At 36.1% G+C, this 18,979-nt stretch overlaps 1 protein-coding gene across 2 annotated transcripts in view; it reads right to left on the minus strand.

Annotated features, from left to right (window-relative positions):
• Positions 1-16,417, minus strand: part of PHF14 (PHD finger protein 14) — a 199,113-nt gene extending 182,696 nt beyond the window's left edge. For both annotated transcript variants that reach the window (XM_025380069.1, XM_025380071.1), the window contains exons 1-3: positions 15,958-16,417; positions 15,333-15,443; positions 7,105-7,889 (exon numbers count right to left, since the gene is read on the minus strand). In XM_025380069.1, the coding sequence (XP_025235854.1) occupies positions 7,105-7,889; positions 15,333-15,443; position 15,958 (897 nt within the window). In that variant the 5' untranslated portion in view covers positions 15,959-16,417. The remainder of the gene's footprint in view (positions 1-7,104; positions 7,890-15,332; positions 15,444-15,957) is intronic.
• Between the last annotated feature and the right edge of the window lie 2,562 nt (positions 16,418-18,979).

Here is an 18,979-nt window from a genome sequence, read left to right on the forward strand (position 1 = left end):
TATGAATATACACAGATACAGAAAATAATCTAAAAAAGGATCCAGATTGACTAGCTGCTAGAAGGGTCAGAGAACTCTATTAATTAGGTTTATATCAAGAAATATCTAGTGTAAACTGGTAATGAAGACATCTAGCTAGTGATACTACAAAAAGAGAGGATGGGATCAGTGGCTCACACTGGTAATCCCAAATACTGTGGGAGGCTGAAGTAGGAGGATCACTTGAGGCCAGGAGTTTGAGACCAGCCTGGGCAACAGAGTGAGATCCCGTTTTTACAACGTATTTTAAAATTAGCTGGGCATGGTGATGCATGCCCTTAGTCCCAGGTACTCAGGTGGCTGAGGCGGGAGGATCACTTGAGCCCAGGAATTCAGTGCTGCAGCCAGCTATTATTATGTCACTGCACTCCAGCCTGGGGGACAGAGCAAGACTGTCTCAAAAAGAAAGAAAGAAATAGGAAGACATATTAATAAACATTTAAAAGATAAAATTCAGAAGAAGAGGGTCTGCTTGTTTTCATTTAAACCTTCTGCATTATAGAGTTAAACTTTAAAAAAGTTAACAAGAAAATGATTATTGCATATTTAATAGATTGTGCTTAACATTACCTATAATAAAAGATGGTACTTGAGTCCATACATTTTTATTTATCAACCTAACAATATTCAGAAATAAATTTAATAAATTGGTTTCATACCATACACTCATTAAATATACATTTTTCATAATATATTTTATTATGTTTTATATTTTTATATTCTTTTAAACTCAACCAATATCCAAAAGTAACATTTGGAGCCATCATTTAAATAGCAATTTGTGACACTTGAATATACTTGAAGGTCACAATTAATAATTCAACATACTTTGTGTGTAACATCTAAAATTGCAGCAGATTTGTAAAACAATCAGAAAAGAATGCAAATGTCAACAAGAATATAGTATCATTTCTCTTAAGAATTCTAGTATTTTTAAGTTCTGCATTTTGCTTCTCTATGTTATAAAACCAAAAAAATAGGTCTGGGGCTGACAAGTAACTGGCAAATAAAAGTGAAAATGTCCTAAATAAAACTCATCTGGTTTTACAGTACAAGAGTAAGCAAACAAAAATCTGCCCAGATTTTCATACTATTAGTCATGCTTCAAAGTTGACATGAAATCAAACATTTTAAGTTTCTTTCTCACCTCTCACTTATTCACTACTGAACCTCGAAGCTGTAATTTCTTTATCTGCAAAATGGCGATAAAAATAATATCTACCTCAGGAGGTTATAAGAATTAACAATAGACGGCAAGAATGTTCCTGGCACAAAGTAGACACTCAATAAATGTTCAATGCCTTTTCCTTTCCACTGTATCTCTTGTTAAGGTGGTTCAAAAAGAGGATCATGAACTGATGATTTATTACACTGAGGATCTTCCTTGTGCCCCCAAAAGAAAAGTTGCGAGCCTCAATGAACACTGCTACTTTAAATATCATCCCCATGGTAAGTCCAAAGAAGACTTTCCTTAGAGAGCATCCTGGCTAACACGGTGAAACCCCGTCTCTACTAAAAAATACAAAAAAACTAGCCGGGCAAGGTGGCCGGCGCCTGTAGTCCCAGCTACTGGGGAGGCTGAAGCAGGAGAATGGCGCAAACCCGGGAGGCGGAGCTTGCAGTGAGCTGAGATCCGGCCACTGCACTCCAGCCTGGGCGACAGAGCGAGACTCCGTCTCAAAGAAAAAAAAAAAAAAAGAATACCACATCTAGGTTAAAAAAAAAAAAAAAAAATTACAGACTAGAAAATAATCTAGCAAAAAATCAGAGTTTGGAAATTAGGATGCCACATGTCTTTATGGACTGTGTGGTAATTTCTCTGGTGGAATTAAAATTAATCAGCCCTGGAAAAAAGGTTTACCCACATGGGAAACAAGTAAATTTCAAAAGGTCAGAAAAAGTTGTATCAAAGTGCAGTTCTAATTCCTCTATTTTCCTATTTTTCCATTTTGCTCAGAAAAACCATAAATGCCTAAATCATATCTCTACGCCAATTTCTCTCCACATCTATTATCATTTACAGGCACAGAAAACAACATTAACTAATGTTTCTGGCCCTCTGATCCTCATGACTTCAGACTCTTAATAGAAATGTAATGCAAAGAAGGAAATAGGGAAAACTAGAGATAAAATACTTCCCTAACCAAATAGCTGGCAGACAATGTTTCAACTGGAAAATCTAAATAACACATCCTCCTTAAAAAAATTAGGATCTTAAGTTTTCTTTTTTGCTTTTTTTGTTTGTTTGAGACGGAGTTTCGCTGTTGTTGCCCAGGATGGAGTGCAATGGTGAGATCTTGGCTCACCGAAACCTCCGACTCCCAGGTTCAAGCAATTCTCCTGACTCAGCCTCCCGAGTAGCTGGGATTACAGGTATGTGCCACCACGGCCAGCTAGATCTCAGTTTTAACACATCAAACATAGGTTTAAGCACACTTATGATTAGATCAATACAAAACCTGATTTATTATCATCTGTTGTTAGGATATTTCTGAGGACATACATCATCTTTCAAGATTTTAGAGAAAGTAGTTAAGCTGAAGCTTTTAACATAAAATTTCTAAAATATGGTTTTACATAAAAATAGACATCAGGAAAATAGGTTTTGAATGGCAAAAAAGTACCACCTAGAAAATAACTTTAATATTGTGGAATAATGTAATGGAATCCAATGTAATTATAGGAAGAATAAGTGATACTACATGAATAAATCAATCACTACTTATAGTAAATATTTCATTTTTTCCATCAGGATTTAAAACTTACCCCCAAAATGATAACACTGATCAATGTTCTTCACAGGCTCTAAAATATGCTTACTGTTCATTTTTATATATATATGTTCCACATATGATTGTAAATGATATATACAATAGGCTAAATTTTATCTAAACACATGTGTTTAATACAAGGAAATTCCAGCACATTTCCTGTAAAATTCGAATTAAAAGAATCCTACTGCTCTGAAGAAAAATTTATTATATCAAAAAGCTTGACCAATCATACTTCCTCTAAGTTTTTAGAAAAGGTCAAATTCTCGTGAATCTCAATATTTATACAATGTTACAGAACTGACTTTTTTTTAGGACTCAGAGCAATTTGTTTCATTTTGCAATGTGTAAAAAGGCAACTGATTAATAAATTAGAAGTCTCAAATAGAAGTGGATATTTATAAATTTTGGCAAAATTTTTACATTTTAATTCACAAAAATCAGGTGACAATTGCCATTTCTTAATATGACACCTAATATCTGTAACAGAGCCTTTTATGGAAAAAAAAATTCTACTCAGCAAAGAACATAGTTACATTTATAAAGCAGTAATCCAAAATCCAAACTGTCTCCAATTTTAAGTATTTTCCATGAGAAAAGAACTCTTTCTTTTACAAAACAAAAATGCCAATTCTATTGACATAATTTACTGTCATGTATTAATTCTCATACAAAACTTCAGTTTCAAAATCTTGAAAATGGGAACCATTTCTGAAAATACTAAACTGCCTTCTCCAAAAAACTTACCTCAGAAAACTAAAGGGCAAGATAATCTTAAGGAATCTCAAAGCTGCAAGATTAACGGCTGAAAAAGACATACAACCATATTTCAAGGGGATTCTTCAGACTGCACTAAATCCAAAAAATGCCAGAAGGTCATTGACAAAAACAGGTGCCTGTTTGCAAGAATGGAATTTATCTAATGCCCAGTTCTAGAGCAGCAGTTCTCAACGTGTGGTCCAGTGAATTCTCTTTCAGCAGGTATAAAAAGTAAAGTCAATTTTCATAATGATACTAAGACACTATTTGTCTTGTTCACTCTTTCTCTCATGGGAGTAAAATGAAGTTTTCCAGACACTATATAAAATGGGATCTGACAACTTGTGTGCTTACTCAGTTTTAATTTGAAATGGTAAATATCAACAGATATTATCCACATAAATATTAACGGTTGTCCTCAATAATTTTTAAAACTGTAAAAGAGCTATGTGTGGTGGCTCACACCTGTAATCTCAACACTTTGGAAGGCTGAAGCAGGAGGATTGCTTGTGGTCAAGAATTTGACATGAACCTAGGCAACATAGTAAGATACCGTCTCCACAAAAAAAATAATAATAATAATCAAAAATAAAAGCACACGGTCGTACACCTGTAGTCTCAGCTACTCCGAAGGCTGAAGTGGGAGAATTGCTTGAGCCTGGGAGATCAAAGCTGCAGTTAGCCATGATCACGCCACTGCACCCCAGTCTGGGCAACAAAGCGAGACCCTGTCTCAAAAAAAAAATAAAAATTAAAAAAATTTTAAAACGAGGCCAGGCGTGGTGGCTCATGCCTATAATCCCAGCACTTTGGGAGGCCAAGGCAGGTGGATCAATTGAGGTCAGGAGTTGGAGAACAGCCTGGCCAACATGGTGAAACCCCATCTCTACCAAAAATACAAAAATGTGCTGGGCATGGTGGCACGCACCTGTATTCCCAGCTACTCAGGAAACTGAGGCAGAAGAATTGCTTGAACCCACGAGGCGGAGGTTGCAGTGAGCTGAGATCACGTCACTGTACTCCAGCCTGGGCAACAGAGTGAGACCCTGTCTCAAAAAAAGAAAAAACAGTTTGAGAATCACTGCTAGAGCGTATTTCAGGGTCTGTAGCATAGGTATGTCAAGGCCATTAAGAGCGATAATTATAAAAGGGCCTTGCTAAAATAAATATCAAGTTCCCATACAAAACTTCAAAATTATGAAAGTTTCAGGTCATTTCATTACAAATGAACTTAACATAGCAACCAAGAAAAATGTCTGCCTGCTTATAAACTAAATATGGTATAATTATATATTTCTATTATGTATTTCTAAAGCTACATTTTCAGCTATCTCTACTACAAAGTAGTTTCTGAAAACAAAGTAAAAGCAGGGAAAATCAAACTTCAAATATAATCAAATATATACTTAACTATGTAATGGACACAGAAATTATCACTAGCTAAAATAACCAGGAAGATTAAAACCCAAACATTGGCCACAGGCAACAAGGACTAGCTTTAATCATCTTTTTACAAAATTAAGATCATACAAATAAGAAATCTAGAAATATAACTAATAATCACAATTGGTTAGTTTTTTAATTAAAATGTAATTATCTAATTTGAGGGACATAATTTAAATTAAAATCATCAAAAAATTACTGTAGCACTTGAATAATAGAGTTGTGGGGAAAATGACTCAAGCTTTTAAGTAGAATGTTATTCTGGAGAAAAAGTAACTTTTTATAATCTCTTCTACATGGGCACTTTTTTGAAGAAGTGCTTTGGAATCTCATTCCTGAATGTGCTTGTGTTTGGGACTATTAATCTAAACATAAACGGTCCCATTATTTACTGAAGTGTCTTCTAGTGGGAAAAAAAAACTAAGCAACCAATACATGGACTTCAAATGCATCGTAAATGTTAGTCTACAACCTCTTAGGCAGTATTTATGAAGTACAGGTTTAATAAACAGATACTATACACATTTTACGTGGCAAATTTCTAAACATATGCAGGTGTCCCCCACTCTTTAGCATAAATCTAATACACACTGCCTCTATCATTAGCTAGACTACTTCTAAGAATATCAACCTAATAAAAATGAGGGAAGTGATGTTGTCAAAATAAACTTATTCATTAGATATACAGTATTAAGTGCTATAAAATAAACTGCATGCATGCCTAAATTAAATACAAACAATTAGATTTTTCTATGCCTGTTTAAGATAGCATTGATAATATGGAACTGCCTGTGCTATATCATTAAAAATATTATACTTTTTCCCAAATGACAACTTTCTTTTAAAGTTAAGAATTAGAATGACATTGAAGGCAGGCAACATTTTTTTTCATATAAAATATTGGTTTCAGAAGTAAACCAGTGTTTATAATCCAAATATAAACTGTTGTCTCATCTCCACTGATAACCTTACAGCCTGCTATAGATTATTTTCGTAAGGAAATCACCAACTTTTTAAGCAAAACAATTAAAATAGATAATCACTGCTATGCAAAACTTGTAGGCAGAAAAACGTGAAAGCACAAATAAAGCATAAGAGGAAAAATCTTTCTTTCTACCAGTTTAACTTACTTCAGTGATATGGAAAAAAAAATAAGTGGTAAGGAAATAAATTTTGGTGAATATAAACACATTAACAGAAATGACAGAATTATTACAGTTGTACATGTGATGTAACAGATACATCTACATGTAAGACAACAACTCAATCTTTCTTTTGAAGAAAAACATATACAAAAACACATACACAAAGAGACACAAATGTGTTTGACTGAAGAGTCTTGAATGATGCATCTCTGAGATCAATGGATAAACCTAACTTTCAGTAGTAGAACTTCAAGTAGAAGCACTGAGCCATTACTGCAGTCTTATGACAAAAATGTCTGTTTTATGATGGAAATGTTTGGGTTTTTATTCCATTTCTTTGTAGAGAGAATTTATTTACTAAATATATGTAAAAATAGTTTATACTTATGTGTATGTCCCGTACACATAAAGCAAAGATTTGGTGACTAAAAGGATGATGAGTGCTACAGCTGGTAAAGGAATTAATCTTTAAAACTAATCTCTAAGGTTTGAGAAAATCATTAGACTGTTTGTTGCCCTGCTCTAAGGTATTCTAAAGGCCTGCATTTTAATAAGGATATGGACATAACTACGTTGAAAGAAAGGTGACCTTTGTTTTCATATTCCACTCAGCACCATTCAGCAGTCCTATGAACAAAGGAGTAAAGGGATAAAAAGGAGAATGGAAAACTTTGTCATTTCCCAAGTCTATGGATATAAAAATATTTCTCTAAATATTTCTCCTTGAGGACAGAGATTGTGAGCTCCTTGAGAACGGTGACAAATAGTAGATATTTAATAAAAGTCTGTTGGCCAAATGAAAAAATGCTACAGTTAGAGTGCTCATTCATCCCACAGCCGTCTATAAATAGGATTTCAAGGAAGCCACTTAATACAATGTGTAGAGTGACTTAGAGAAGAATTCCCTTTTCCCCAGACAGACAGATATAAAAATTGGGTTGATCTACCTCATTACTCTTGCTTTGAGATAGGGTCAGGCTATCATTGGTCAGTTCCTCATCATCAGCACTGTTTCTGCTAAGAACTTTACTCTTCTTCTTCTTGCAACCCCCTTCACTGGCAGGGCTACTATGATCTTCATCATTGCCTTCATCATTCTCGTCTTCATCACTCCCACTTCCCTCATCTTCATCATCCTCATTGTCTCCATCACTTCCCTCTTTCTGAGATGCAGATCTCCCTTTTCTCTTTACTACAGTAGGTCGCCAATCATTGTCATCCTCACTGTCATAGTCATCCATGTCATTCAGCTCTTCCATGGACACAAAATCCAGAAGCGGTCGGTTTCGTCGAAGGTTCCATTTTTTTGGCTCGCTGACTTGTTCCTCTGCAGCAGTTGTCGCAGTGGGAACAGAAGGGGATGTGTTAACAGCCGGAGGACTTGTGGCTGGTGTGGTGGCAGCAGCAGAAGCAGCCACATTCTCAGATACTGTTGCTTTTTCTTTTTCCTTCTCTCTTTCCTTCTCTTTCTCTTTTTCCTTTTCTTTTTCCTTCTCTTTCTCCTTTTTCTTTCTAGGTCTTTCTCCATTTTCTTCTTCCTCCTTCTTTTCCATTTTAATTAATTGTTTTTCTGCTGATAGTACTTCCTCTGCAGAATTTTTAAGCTGTTCTTCTTTTACTTTAATATCTTCATTCAGTTCTTCTTCTAAAATATTTTCTTCAGAATCACTACAGGAACCTTCTCCACTGTCCTTTGAAGCATCTTCACTTCCATTACCACTCCCTTCAGAATCTGTTGAAAATATGAGAAAAAAAAAACCACACATATGTATATACATACACACACACACACACGACGCTGACACAAATGAAACCACCAAAATTTGTGAATAACTTGCAAAACAATATAAACAAATTTAAGTCAAAGAATGGTAGACATTCCCAACCTGATCAAATAATAAATCAATGAAGTTGATACAATGGTTTTGTATAGCTCTAATGAAGATGAATATATATAACCCTAAATTAAAATATGCTTTAAAAAGAGAAGCACTATTTTGTGTCACATGGCAATATTTGGTATCGAAGAGGCAATTATTTTTTAAAGTAAATGTGCTTCTTTTAAGATTGGGCACTTGATTTTAATTTTACTGATAACACAGACAAAATTCTTCCTCCCTTTAACATCTTTTGTAAACTATATGGACTTGTAAGTATTGAGTCACAACCAAAACAAGATAAATCTGGCCCATAAAACTGCTTCATTTATTTTACTCTTTACCCAGTAAAATGAGCATGGATATTTATGATAGTCAACTTATACTACATCCCTAATATACCAAACAAATTTTAGGAATACCAAGAACACAGGTGAAAAGAGACAATAGCAATGGCAGAGAAAAAGGAAGTTGCAAGAGAAATTATTAGTTTTCCTGTTTATTAGGATACTGTTCATATCAATAAAAGAAGAGTCACTACACTTTCAAAACTGCTACACAGTAACCATTTATACACTCTAGACCAGAAGAAACTGATGAATAAAGCAGTCCATCCTGAAAATGAGCAGTCACTGAAAAGTTAGGCTGAAGACATTAAAGAGCTCATAGGACTTACGTTTTCTAGCAGGTTTCTTCCACTCCTACCTAGGGCAGCCCAGTCCCTCTCAACCCAACACTACTCAGTAACCTTCTAACCATTCTCTTTGTACCCAATCAAGTAAATAACAATCTAAAATATTTGAAGAGAGAAATAAATGAGAGGAGGAAAAGAGGACAGGGAGCAAGAGGAAGTGGGGAAGAAACCAGTTAAGTCTTAGCCAGTACCAATAGTTACGTCCACAGGATGATGAATTTTTGCACCTATAGCCAAGAAAAAAGTAATGATAAAATGGTGGAAAAAGTACAGTGTTTCCACATCATTTTAATTTCTATTAACTCAACTAGGCTTAACCTCTGTAATTAACTAAGCACTAAAATTGAAGGAAGCTGTCTGTAATTAGTATCTGGTATCTAGTGAGCCCCACAAGTCATAAAATGACCGCTAACAAAAACATCCTGCAAGCAAAATTACATAAAAAATAAACACTAACATTTAAGAGATACTGACTGACTCTATGAAATCATTATCAATCTCACATCTGTCATGTAGGTATCCATAGCTTACTTGTGACTGTTCTGAAAAAAACACTCTTATCCTAAACAACCTTGCACAGGATACAAGAGCAATATCATACAGGTCAGCAATTCCCTATCTGAAACTTTAAGAAGCAGATGTGTTTTAGAATTCATAATTTCTCAGATTTTCAAGGGTAACATGGAACATGTACCATATATTACAGTAATACCCCCAGTGAAGTACATGGGATTATCCTATAATCAAACATTATTTCTGCAGAGAAAAATATAAATATTTACAGTGTATGAGAAATAAATACTACAAATAAACTCCTACCAGTTCCTGTTAGGCTTTGCCATCAAGTAAGTTTGTGTCAACCTTACAAAACACTTGGAGTTTTGAGCTTCTTGGATTTCAAGAGTATAGACCCAATATCACTCACAAACAAGTGACTTCTTTTCAGTCTCCAAAGCATTAAGAAAATTATGATTTTGTAAACCACTCACAGCAATTAAACCCAACCTACCAGGAAAAATCCCATCTGGTAAAAATAACAATAATAATCTTTAGACATTTTAAAATTATGATTTAATAAATAAAAACCAGAGTTGACTAAACACTTCTAAGACACAGAAAGATATTTTATGCACACTGACTAAAGAAAACTGAAACACCTTAGGCTCTAGAATGGAAACAATGCCATAATTAAGAGAACTAGGAGACGAAGATGAAAGAAAAGGTTACTTTTCTTCTGGATCAACCTTCTAGAAGGCTTTTTACCAATCAAAACTTAATGATAGATAAAAAAGTAAGATTAACTGGGGCAGAAGTGTGGGTAGCTGATCAAAACTGAGACCAATCCAACTTTGCTGTTACTTGGTAAATTTCACAAAATGTCAGAGATTTTTGTGATTTTGTTTTGGTAGCTGCCAATGCCAATTAATTATTTTTTCTAATGAGAGGTAAATTGAGACTCCTTGATTCTGTTTTTGATTTATAATCATGCCTGAATAGAAAGGAATTAAAAAAAAATTCAATGTTTTATATTTGTTAATTATTAGAAGAATGGACATTTTCCCACAAAACCAAGTCCTAATATCCAACCCCTTGTTCTCCAAATATAGTACATTAGTCAGACTCCAACTACAGGGATCAGCAATGTATCAAATTTTATCTTTCTATAGGGATCAGCAATATATCAAATATTATCTTTCCCTGATCTCTGAAAAATAACTTCTTCATCTGATTAGTCACTATTTGTTTTTTGTACATATGCACTGGAGGGATGGAGATAAACCATATTTATTTACAAGCATAGCTGAGTAATAATGATAATGAGAAAAATCAAAGTCCTTGGCTGTCTATTTTTTCCATAGGTTGCAAAGAAAAAAATTTCTCATTACTAAAAATCAAAGAATGACTCTGTGCCATGTTCCAAAAAAAAAAAAAACAGAGAAAGGAAAAAAAGAAATACACTGGAGAAATTAGCCAGATACTTCAAATAAAGCTATCTTAGGCAGAAAGACAGAGTTAATTTCACGTCTACAATAAACTTTTCTTACATTTGAAAAAAAAAAAATCTTTAAAATTGAAATCCTACTTCCCATTTGGTTAAATAAAAGATAACCTTTCTCAAATATACAATATATCGGAATCTCTCCAAGCAACAGCTATTTCAACTAACAGACAGTTAAGAAATTTTTTACCATCACAGAATTTTTCAAAACTCCTCTGAGTGGTAATGGCCAGACAAAAAATAAAATAAACTTTAAAATCAGAATTTAAAACACCAACCTTCAAGAATCCCTTTATAATATTAAATAATAAAATAAAAATTAATTTAATTAATATCAACCATCAATACCACTATATCCAATGTTCTCCCCATAACAAAATCAATATGACTTTAGTTTTATGTTAATATACAACATGTGCAATATAAATTTGTTCATCAATTTCATCATTAAATTTGTTCATCAATTTCATCAATCTAATTCTGTTCATTGATCTGATACAACAGTATTAGTACTATAAATATACACAACAGATAACAGACCGATCACTATTCTACCAGTTATTTAGAGCTATCCCGGGGCTACATTTGACCAAAACTGTGTATGTCTTGAAGACAGCCAGTCAGCCAACACAACTCATCCTCTACTGCTGATTCTAGTTCCAGCTATGTCATCTTAGGTTTGTATGGGTAAATCTAAGCCAGTGGTACTCAAATGGGGACATTTTTTCCGCCAGAGGACAAATGGCAATGTCTGGAAACAACAGTTGCCACAACAGTGGAAGTGGGGGTGGAGGTGAGGCTGGGGCAGGTAGGAAACTGGCATCTAGAGGCTACTGGCATCTAGTAGAGGAAAGGGTTGTTGTTGCTAAACATCCTATTGGGTACAGGACAAGCCTCCACAACAAAAAACTATCCAACACAAAATGCCAATAGCGCCGAGGTTGAGAAACCCTTAACTCGTATATATGGCCACAATTTGACCTTATTCTACTTTTCCAGGCTTCTCTCTTCTACTTTTAGTCAACCCTGATCCCCAAATATAAAAAACAATTCCAAGTCTCAACACTTTTAATTTCTGCCTCACCAAGATTGCTGTTTATCTAAATCTTTCTGTTCATAGTTCCACTCTTATCTCCTCTCCTCAATGAAATTGTTCTACATCAATCTAAAGTAATCCCATTTCCTATGAAAGACTTGAACTACACAAGTGATCAACCATCCTTTGTATCATTTTATTTAATTATTCTAATTTTTATTTTACTTACATGTTATGTTACTTACATGTTATTTTACTTACTTATTCTAATATTATTACTATTGTTTTATAAATTCACCATAACATCTAGCAAAGGGCTAAACTACGGGCAATCAATGAACATATCTTGGTCCAATTATTCAAAGTCAGATTAAGCACAAAATACCACCAAAGTCTCAGGCTGACTCTTCTCATTAAGTTATTTCCTGGTAATATGGCCTAACTAAACTACCTTTCGATTAAGATCTAAAGTTAACTCCATTTTACTTTGGCTGGTAGGGGATGGGGGTAGAGGGCATGGCTAATCTGTCTGGTTAATAAAAGTAATACAGGTCTGCATCTTTATAAAGATGTAAACATTCTTTAAAACATTCAATTAATGTAGCAGATAACTAAATGTAAATAAGTCTCCTATCCTACCCCCAGCCCTATGCCCAAGTCTCAAATATAAACACTTTAACTAGGTCAAACCATGAAATTGCTAATATTTTACTGTTTTGGACCTACAAAACTGGTAATTCCATACAGTTCAACCTAACATTTCTACATATTGTTCTTCTGGTGGTTATCACCATAATTCTAACACATACATACCCTATTTTAGGACTTACTCATTTCAAACTTTATTGATTGCTTTCAATCAAAAATGAGAAGCTTCTTGTGCTTTTGCATTAAAAATAAAATATAAACTCTCTTCAGTTTCATAATTTTCTAAAGGTACAGGCTGGTAATCACTTGCCAATCGTATTCGTGGGTCACTCTTTACCAAATGTTGATTTGTTTCTATTTTATGATAGAGTTAAATTACATTTATCTGCAAATGTTTTCTATATTTATTCCTAAAACCAAACAGAAATATAAAAAGTTTTATAGTCAGAATTTCAGATTTCAAGATGAAGGTAAGAAAAAATTGATCCACAGTATCCAGTTAGCCAAAATTAAGGCCAACCAATCTAACCACTTTAAGTTCTAAGGAAGTTCGTAGTTCATTCAGTAAGTCATTTCTAGAAGTTATTTTGAAAGAAAACATGATCAGACAGATGTTTAGCTACCGTTTGTCTACTTCCAATTTAATCTCCTATTCATAAGTAGTGCTGGGAATCCACAACTTCAACATGTTTGAAAACCAGTGATAGGACTAATGTCTTATTCTCTATAAGACTTCAATTAAATATATACTACCTCAGGCACAGAAAAGATTCAAATGGAAAACAATGGTAATCTAGAGTAAGCCAGTATCTCAGCTATGCAGAGCATCAATGCACCTAAAACAAGTCAAAAATATGATTCAATTTCTGTTGACTATTAATCATTTTAAATACAATCATTTTCTTCTAAATTCCCTTTTACAATAAATACCAAGAACTATACATATAAAATTTTGACCTGAAACCACAGGTCGCAAATTTAAGCTCCCCAGGGGGCCAGGAGGGTAAATTATGAGTACAGCATACTAGATATTATGTTACAAGAGGGAACAGAAAGTAAATATTTTTAGTGTGTTTAAGGGATATATAGATATATCAAACTAACAAAACTCATCCTATCATTTTTCACAAACAACAGTTGTCTTCAACTATAGTTAGGATTTAACAAGGTCAGAAATCTCTACTTAGCTCGATGTCATAAAATATTTTGAGGAAGTATTTTCTGTTTGTATCAGATTGTTTTATCACTTGAAAAAGAAGCGATACCTGTGAATACTCCATCTCAATAAACAAACCTTAGAAACAAATTGTCCACAAAGTCAAGATTTATTGTCACATAATTATGTAATACTTAATATAAGTTTTAGAATTGTTCTAATATTCAAAGAATTCATAACTTCCAAGACCCAACTATGTTTGTCAAAGTTTACAACCACAACCATAACAAACCAAAACTACATCCTAGCCAGGAATATTCTTATCTGCCAAGGTCTTTACCAAGAGAACTAACATTTAAATTTTACCTCCTTTCCCTTCCCCTTCCCTTCTTTGGAAATACTAAACATCAGCAAACCAACTAAAGGAGGGATAAAGAGCTGAGAAGCAAAGGATAAAAAAACAGTTAATCAAGATAAACTTATCAATTTTTGATTGCTGGGGATGAATTCAATTAGTAACCAAATATTCAGAGTTTCTGTTTAAGATTCCGTCCATCAACTCTTGGGATCCAAGCAGATAAACAGACTAAATTCTGAAGTCAAATCCATTGGATCCGTTACTGCCTGAGTGACCTCATGCCAGTTCTTTAAACTCAATACCCCTGTTACCTGTAAAATAGTATCTCCTTCACTAAGTTACTGTGAAAATTAAATGAGATTATGCAAACAAAAAGTTATCAGCAAATCACAATGCAAATTCTGCTGTTGATGCTACTAAAAGTAGCAACAGTAATATAATTTCATTCATCCCTTCCTACTATCCCTAGCAGGAAAAAGACAAGGGAAAACCAGAGGAAGGAGAGATGTGACTAAGCACAGCAAACTCTCTAGAAGGATATAAAAACTGAAGAGATGAAATTGGAAAGGTTTTTACTTCTCACTTTATTTAAATTTTCATCTCACTTTATTTAAATTTTCAAAAGAGGTGAAATTACAAATAATTTTTATTGTTCATGTTTATCAGTATTTTTCCCATAAAATATTTAAACATAATTTTTATGTTTCTCAGATTCCTTCAATTGAAACTGTATATATTATATACATAAGGCACACTGAACAGAAGATACAAAGGAAAACCATATTTTTCTGTTTTCCAGTTTAGCACAACGTGAATATACCACCTTTAAAAAAAAAGTTTTTAAAATTACTAAATATAGTAAGCAAGCATGCATGACTTACACTTCAGAGATATCTGAAAGGCCCAATCCACAAGGTCCAGCACCTACTATAATTTAAAGTGCAACTCTTACTCTGGTCAATTTTATTCTAGCAAAAGAGCTAATACACAAAAAAAGCAAAACTCCCCTAAGAGAATGTCAAATGATCTGAAAAAAGAAGAACCCTGCTCAGGGACTATTAATGGTCCACACACCTCTCAGGATACTTTTGTACTCTGGGATATCTTTCAGTTTTTTCCTCTGTAATATAAGCATAAATATATTTTAAGGTGTAAAACAGAGAAACCCTTTTGCATCTTAGGAAAAAGTCCTTCCCCTGACTGCTAATTATCTCTGAGGAAAACAGAAGCAACGATAGGTCTAGTGACAGTATCTAAAGGCAAAATGGGAAATCAAATGGACAAAATAAATGAAGTTTATGTGCTTTCACTTAAAATTGGCATTTTAATCAAAACCGATTTAAAAAGTCTAAAAATAAACCTAACTCCAGAAAGCTGGGAAAGGGGAAGAGAGAAGGAAATATTTACCTGAGGCATCTCCAACTTTAAAATCACTGTCATCTGAACTATCATAATCAAGAGCTTCCAGCAGAGAAGCTGCCAAAGGCTTCACCTGCCTCCTCTTGGAGCTGCGATCCACTGTTAAGAGAAAAAAAATTACATTGTCATTCATAATCACACCAAACACAGGGGAGAGTTGTGGTGCTAAGAGAACACAAAGATGACCTCGGGCAAGGAATTTTTGTCTAATTGAGTTCTCAGCAAAAGAGGTCAGGAGAAGGTTGGGGTGCAGAAGCGGGGTGGGGAAGGCTGGACAGCTCCACGGACAGTTTCAGAGGCAGCTCCAGCCCTGATGCTGCCAACGCCAACTCAGGCCAGCTAAAATCGAAGCTGACCCTCTTGCCCATCTTTTCGAGATGTAGGTTCTGCGCCTTACTCGTAATCCCCCACTTAGACATCGTAACAGTCAATAAAACACGCAAAACCCAGGGAATAAAAGAAGCGGGCTTCACTCCCGCGGACCATGGAGGGCCAGGGTCCACCAATCCAGCTTTCCCGCAGGGTTCTCCCACCCCTGCCCTGCTCCCACCGGCCCTGACATCTAGAATGGCTGAAATGGATCCCTCGCCGCAGAGGCCTTGGACACACTTACTAAGGAATCCGTGAAGTGGTCGTTTGGAGGAGACTTAGGGAGAGGCTGCGGGAGCCCAGACAGCGCCGAGGTCGGGGACTGGGGCCGCGAAGACAAGTCCGAAAGATGCTATTTAAAACCGGCGCGCAGCCAGCCAGACAGGGGCGCTCCCAAGAGTAGCCCCGCGGTCCCTTAACCCCCCGCCCCCCCGGCCTCACCTGGCCCTGGCCGCTCGAGCCCCTTCCCACAGCGCTCCCTGGCCGGAGAAGACCTCCGGCCCAGGCAGCGCAGCCAACCCGGCGGCCCTGGGGAGTTAATTTCTCCCGTTAAAACCAGAAAAAAAAAGAAAGAAAGAAAGAAAAACTTTATTAGCCTGGACCACAAGCAACAAAAAACCCAGAAATTGCACACAGCTCGAGGCCGGCTGCCTCAGACAATAGGGAAAGCAGCGACCCGGATACGGCTCTGAGTAGAAGGAAGTGAAAACACGAGGCTGAGCGCAGCCCTGAGAGCAGCAGGAGTTGAGGGCGCATGCGCAGGACTCGCCCCCGCGCACCCTTCCGGAGCAGGAGCCGAACAGAGCCGAGTGGAAGCCCAGGGAGCGTCACGGAGCCTCACGTTCCAGGGAGCCTCAGGGAGCCTCAAGGAGCCTCAAGGAGCCTCAAGGAGCCGAGTAGTGCCAAGCAGAAGCAGAGGTGCCCGCCAAACCAGTGCAACTCCGCCCATAAACCCCTAAGGCTCCGTCCTCTCCGCGCCTAATTCAGCTCCTGAGTCCAAATCCCTGGGAGGCCAGTTTTTGTTTCTGATCTGTTTTTTAAGGATTTACTGAGTAAACTTTCCACAAAGGGCTGTTTGCTACCTTAAGCCACTACCAATAATTAAATAATATTGTCACTGGTAGAGGGTCGTGACTGCAAGTTGTCCAGGTTCTTGGCGTTTTTAACAAAGAATTGGACAAAACGCCCAGCAAAGCAAAGAAAGAATGAAGCAACAAAAGAACAAAAGCAGGGATTTATTGAAAATGAAAGCATGCTCTGTGCGACAGCGACCTGAGCAGCCGCTCAAGGGCCCGGATACAGAATCCTGTTGAGTCCAAATACCCTCTAGAGGCTTCCTGTTGGCCACTTCATGCTCACTTCATGTAAATAAAGTAACGCGCAATCAGTCTGATTGGTTGCAGAAAGCAGCCAACCAGAGGCCGAAATGAAGTTACAAAGGTCATGCTCCTGTGCAAACAGTGGTGCAAAAAGCAATCAATCAGAGGCAGGGTGAAGTTACAAAGTGATATACTTCTATGCAAAGGAAGCCTCCCCTGCAATCAGTCTGATTTGTTGCCGACAGCCAATTTCCCATCTGCCCAGCAGAAAAAGTGGGGGTTTGCAAAGGGAGTAGCCTTTGGTCCTTTTGTTACTTAGGCATGGAAAGTTAGGGGTTTCCTTTCATTTTAGTTCTAGGAAGTTGGCGTGAAACATCCTTAGGTTCCCTGCCTCCAGACCCTATTCTCCTGCCTCACTCTCACCCAAACTATCATTGCTATGTGTCCACTCAAACTTTTCTATTGTGCTATAGAAACTTCTATTCCAAAATGTATAACCTACTTAGTAAATTTTTTTCCTTTTCAATTATCATTCTTTTACCTCCTCATCTGAAATGGAAAAGTTACCTTGCAGCCCTCTCAAATGAAAACCACTCATCCTTCCATACTTCATTTTCTCAAGGTGCAAGAAGTGGCATCCCATCCTTAATACTCCTCACTGGCTTTCAGATATTTATTCTTCCAGTTAAAATCCTAGGAACTTGGTTATTTTAAAAACTCCATTCTGGGAACTTCAGTTCCATTCTACTTTAAACACCAACCATATCATGGACTGACAGTTTTACCTATAAAATTATAAATTGAAATATTCCACTCTTTGACAATAGCCCTTTAGATTTATTTGGAGCAATTATGCTAAATTATCTAAAAGAGAAATTCAAAATCTGGCATTCGTGTTTATGTAAAACTAATTTCTAGGAGATTTTATGAATAAAAATGTATTAATTCATTTACCTTTAATAAATAACACCTAGTTGCTCTAAGAAAAACAGTCTGTACTGCCGGGCACGGTGGCTCACGCCTGTAATCCCAGCACTTTGGGAGGCCAACGCAGGTGGATCACCTGAGGTTGGGAGTTCGAGACCAGCCTGCCCAACATGGTGAAACCCCATGTCTACTAAAAATACAAAAATTAGCCAGCATGGTGGCACAAACCTGTAATTCCAGCTACTTGGGAGGCTGAGGCAAGAAAATCATTTGAACCTGGGAGGTGGAGGTTGCAGTGAGCAGAGATCATGCCACTGCACTCCTGGGTGACAAGAGTGAAACTCCATCTCAAAATCTCAAAAAAAAAAGTCTGTACTAATATATATACCACCAAGAGTGGATAAGAATTCTTTCTAGTTTTCCAAACCCGTGGCCATTGGATATCAGCAATCATCTTTTTTTAACTTTTAATTTTGAAGTAATTTCAGATTTACCAAAAAGTGCAATAATAATACTGAGTTTTTGTACATCCTTCACCCAGCTACCACTAATATCAGTATCTTATGTAACCATAATACATTTATCAAAACTAAGAAACTGACATGAGTACAGTTTTGTTGACTAAAGACTTTATTTATATTTCACTAATTTTCCTACTAATGTCCTTTTTTCTGTTCCAAGATCCAATCCAGAAGACAACATTGCATTTAGGTTAGTAATCTTTTGCAATTCATGTATTGAAAGAAAGTAAGAAAAGGAAAGAAGGAGAAAAGGAGGAAAGGAAGAGAGGGAAGGAAAAAGGAAGGAAGAAGAAAAGTAAAAAGAAAGGAAAAAAATTACCTAATTCCTTTTTTTGACCTGCATTTAATAAACATGGAAGGAACTGCTGGTGTCTCCCAATACCCATTGTCTCCTTTTTCTTCAAAAATGGAACCTCCAAATTTTAACTGGGCACAAGTTTCCAAAGAATAAAGACATAATATACCAACTTTCTTGATGTTGGTTGGAGTTTTGCAGTTA

This window comes from Theropithecus gelada, chromosome 3 (genome assembly GCF_003255815.1).
Source record: "Theropithecus gelada isolate Dixy chromosome 3, Tgel_1.0, whole genome shotgun sequence".
Classification (NCBI taxonomy): Eukaryota; Metazoa; Chordata; class Mammalia; order Primates; family Cercopithecidae; genus Theropithecus; species Theropithecus gelada.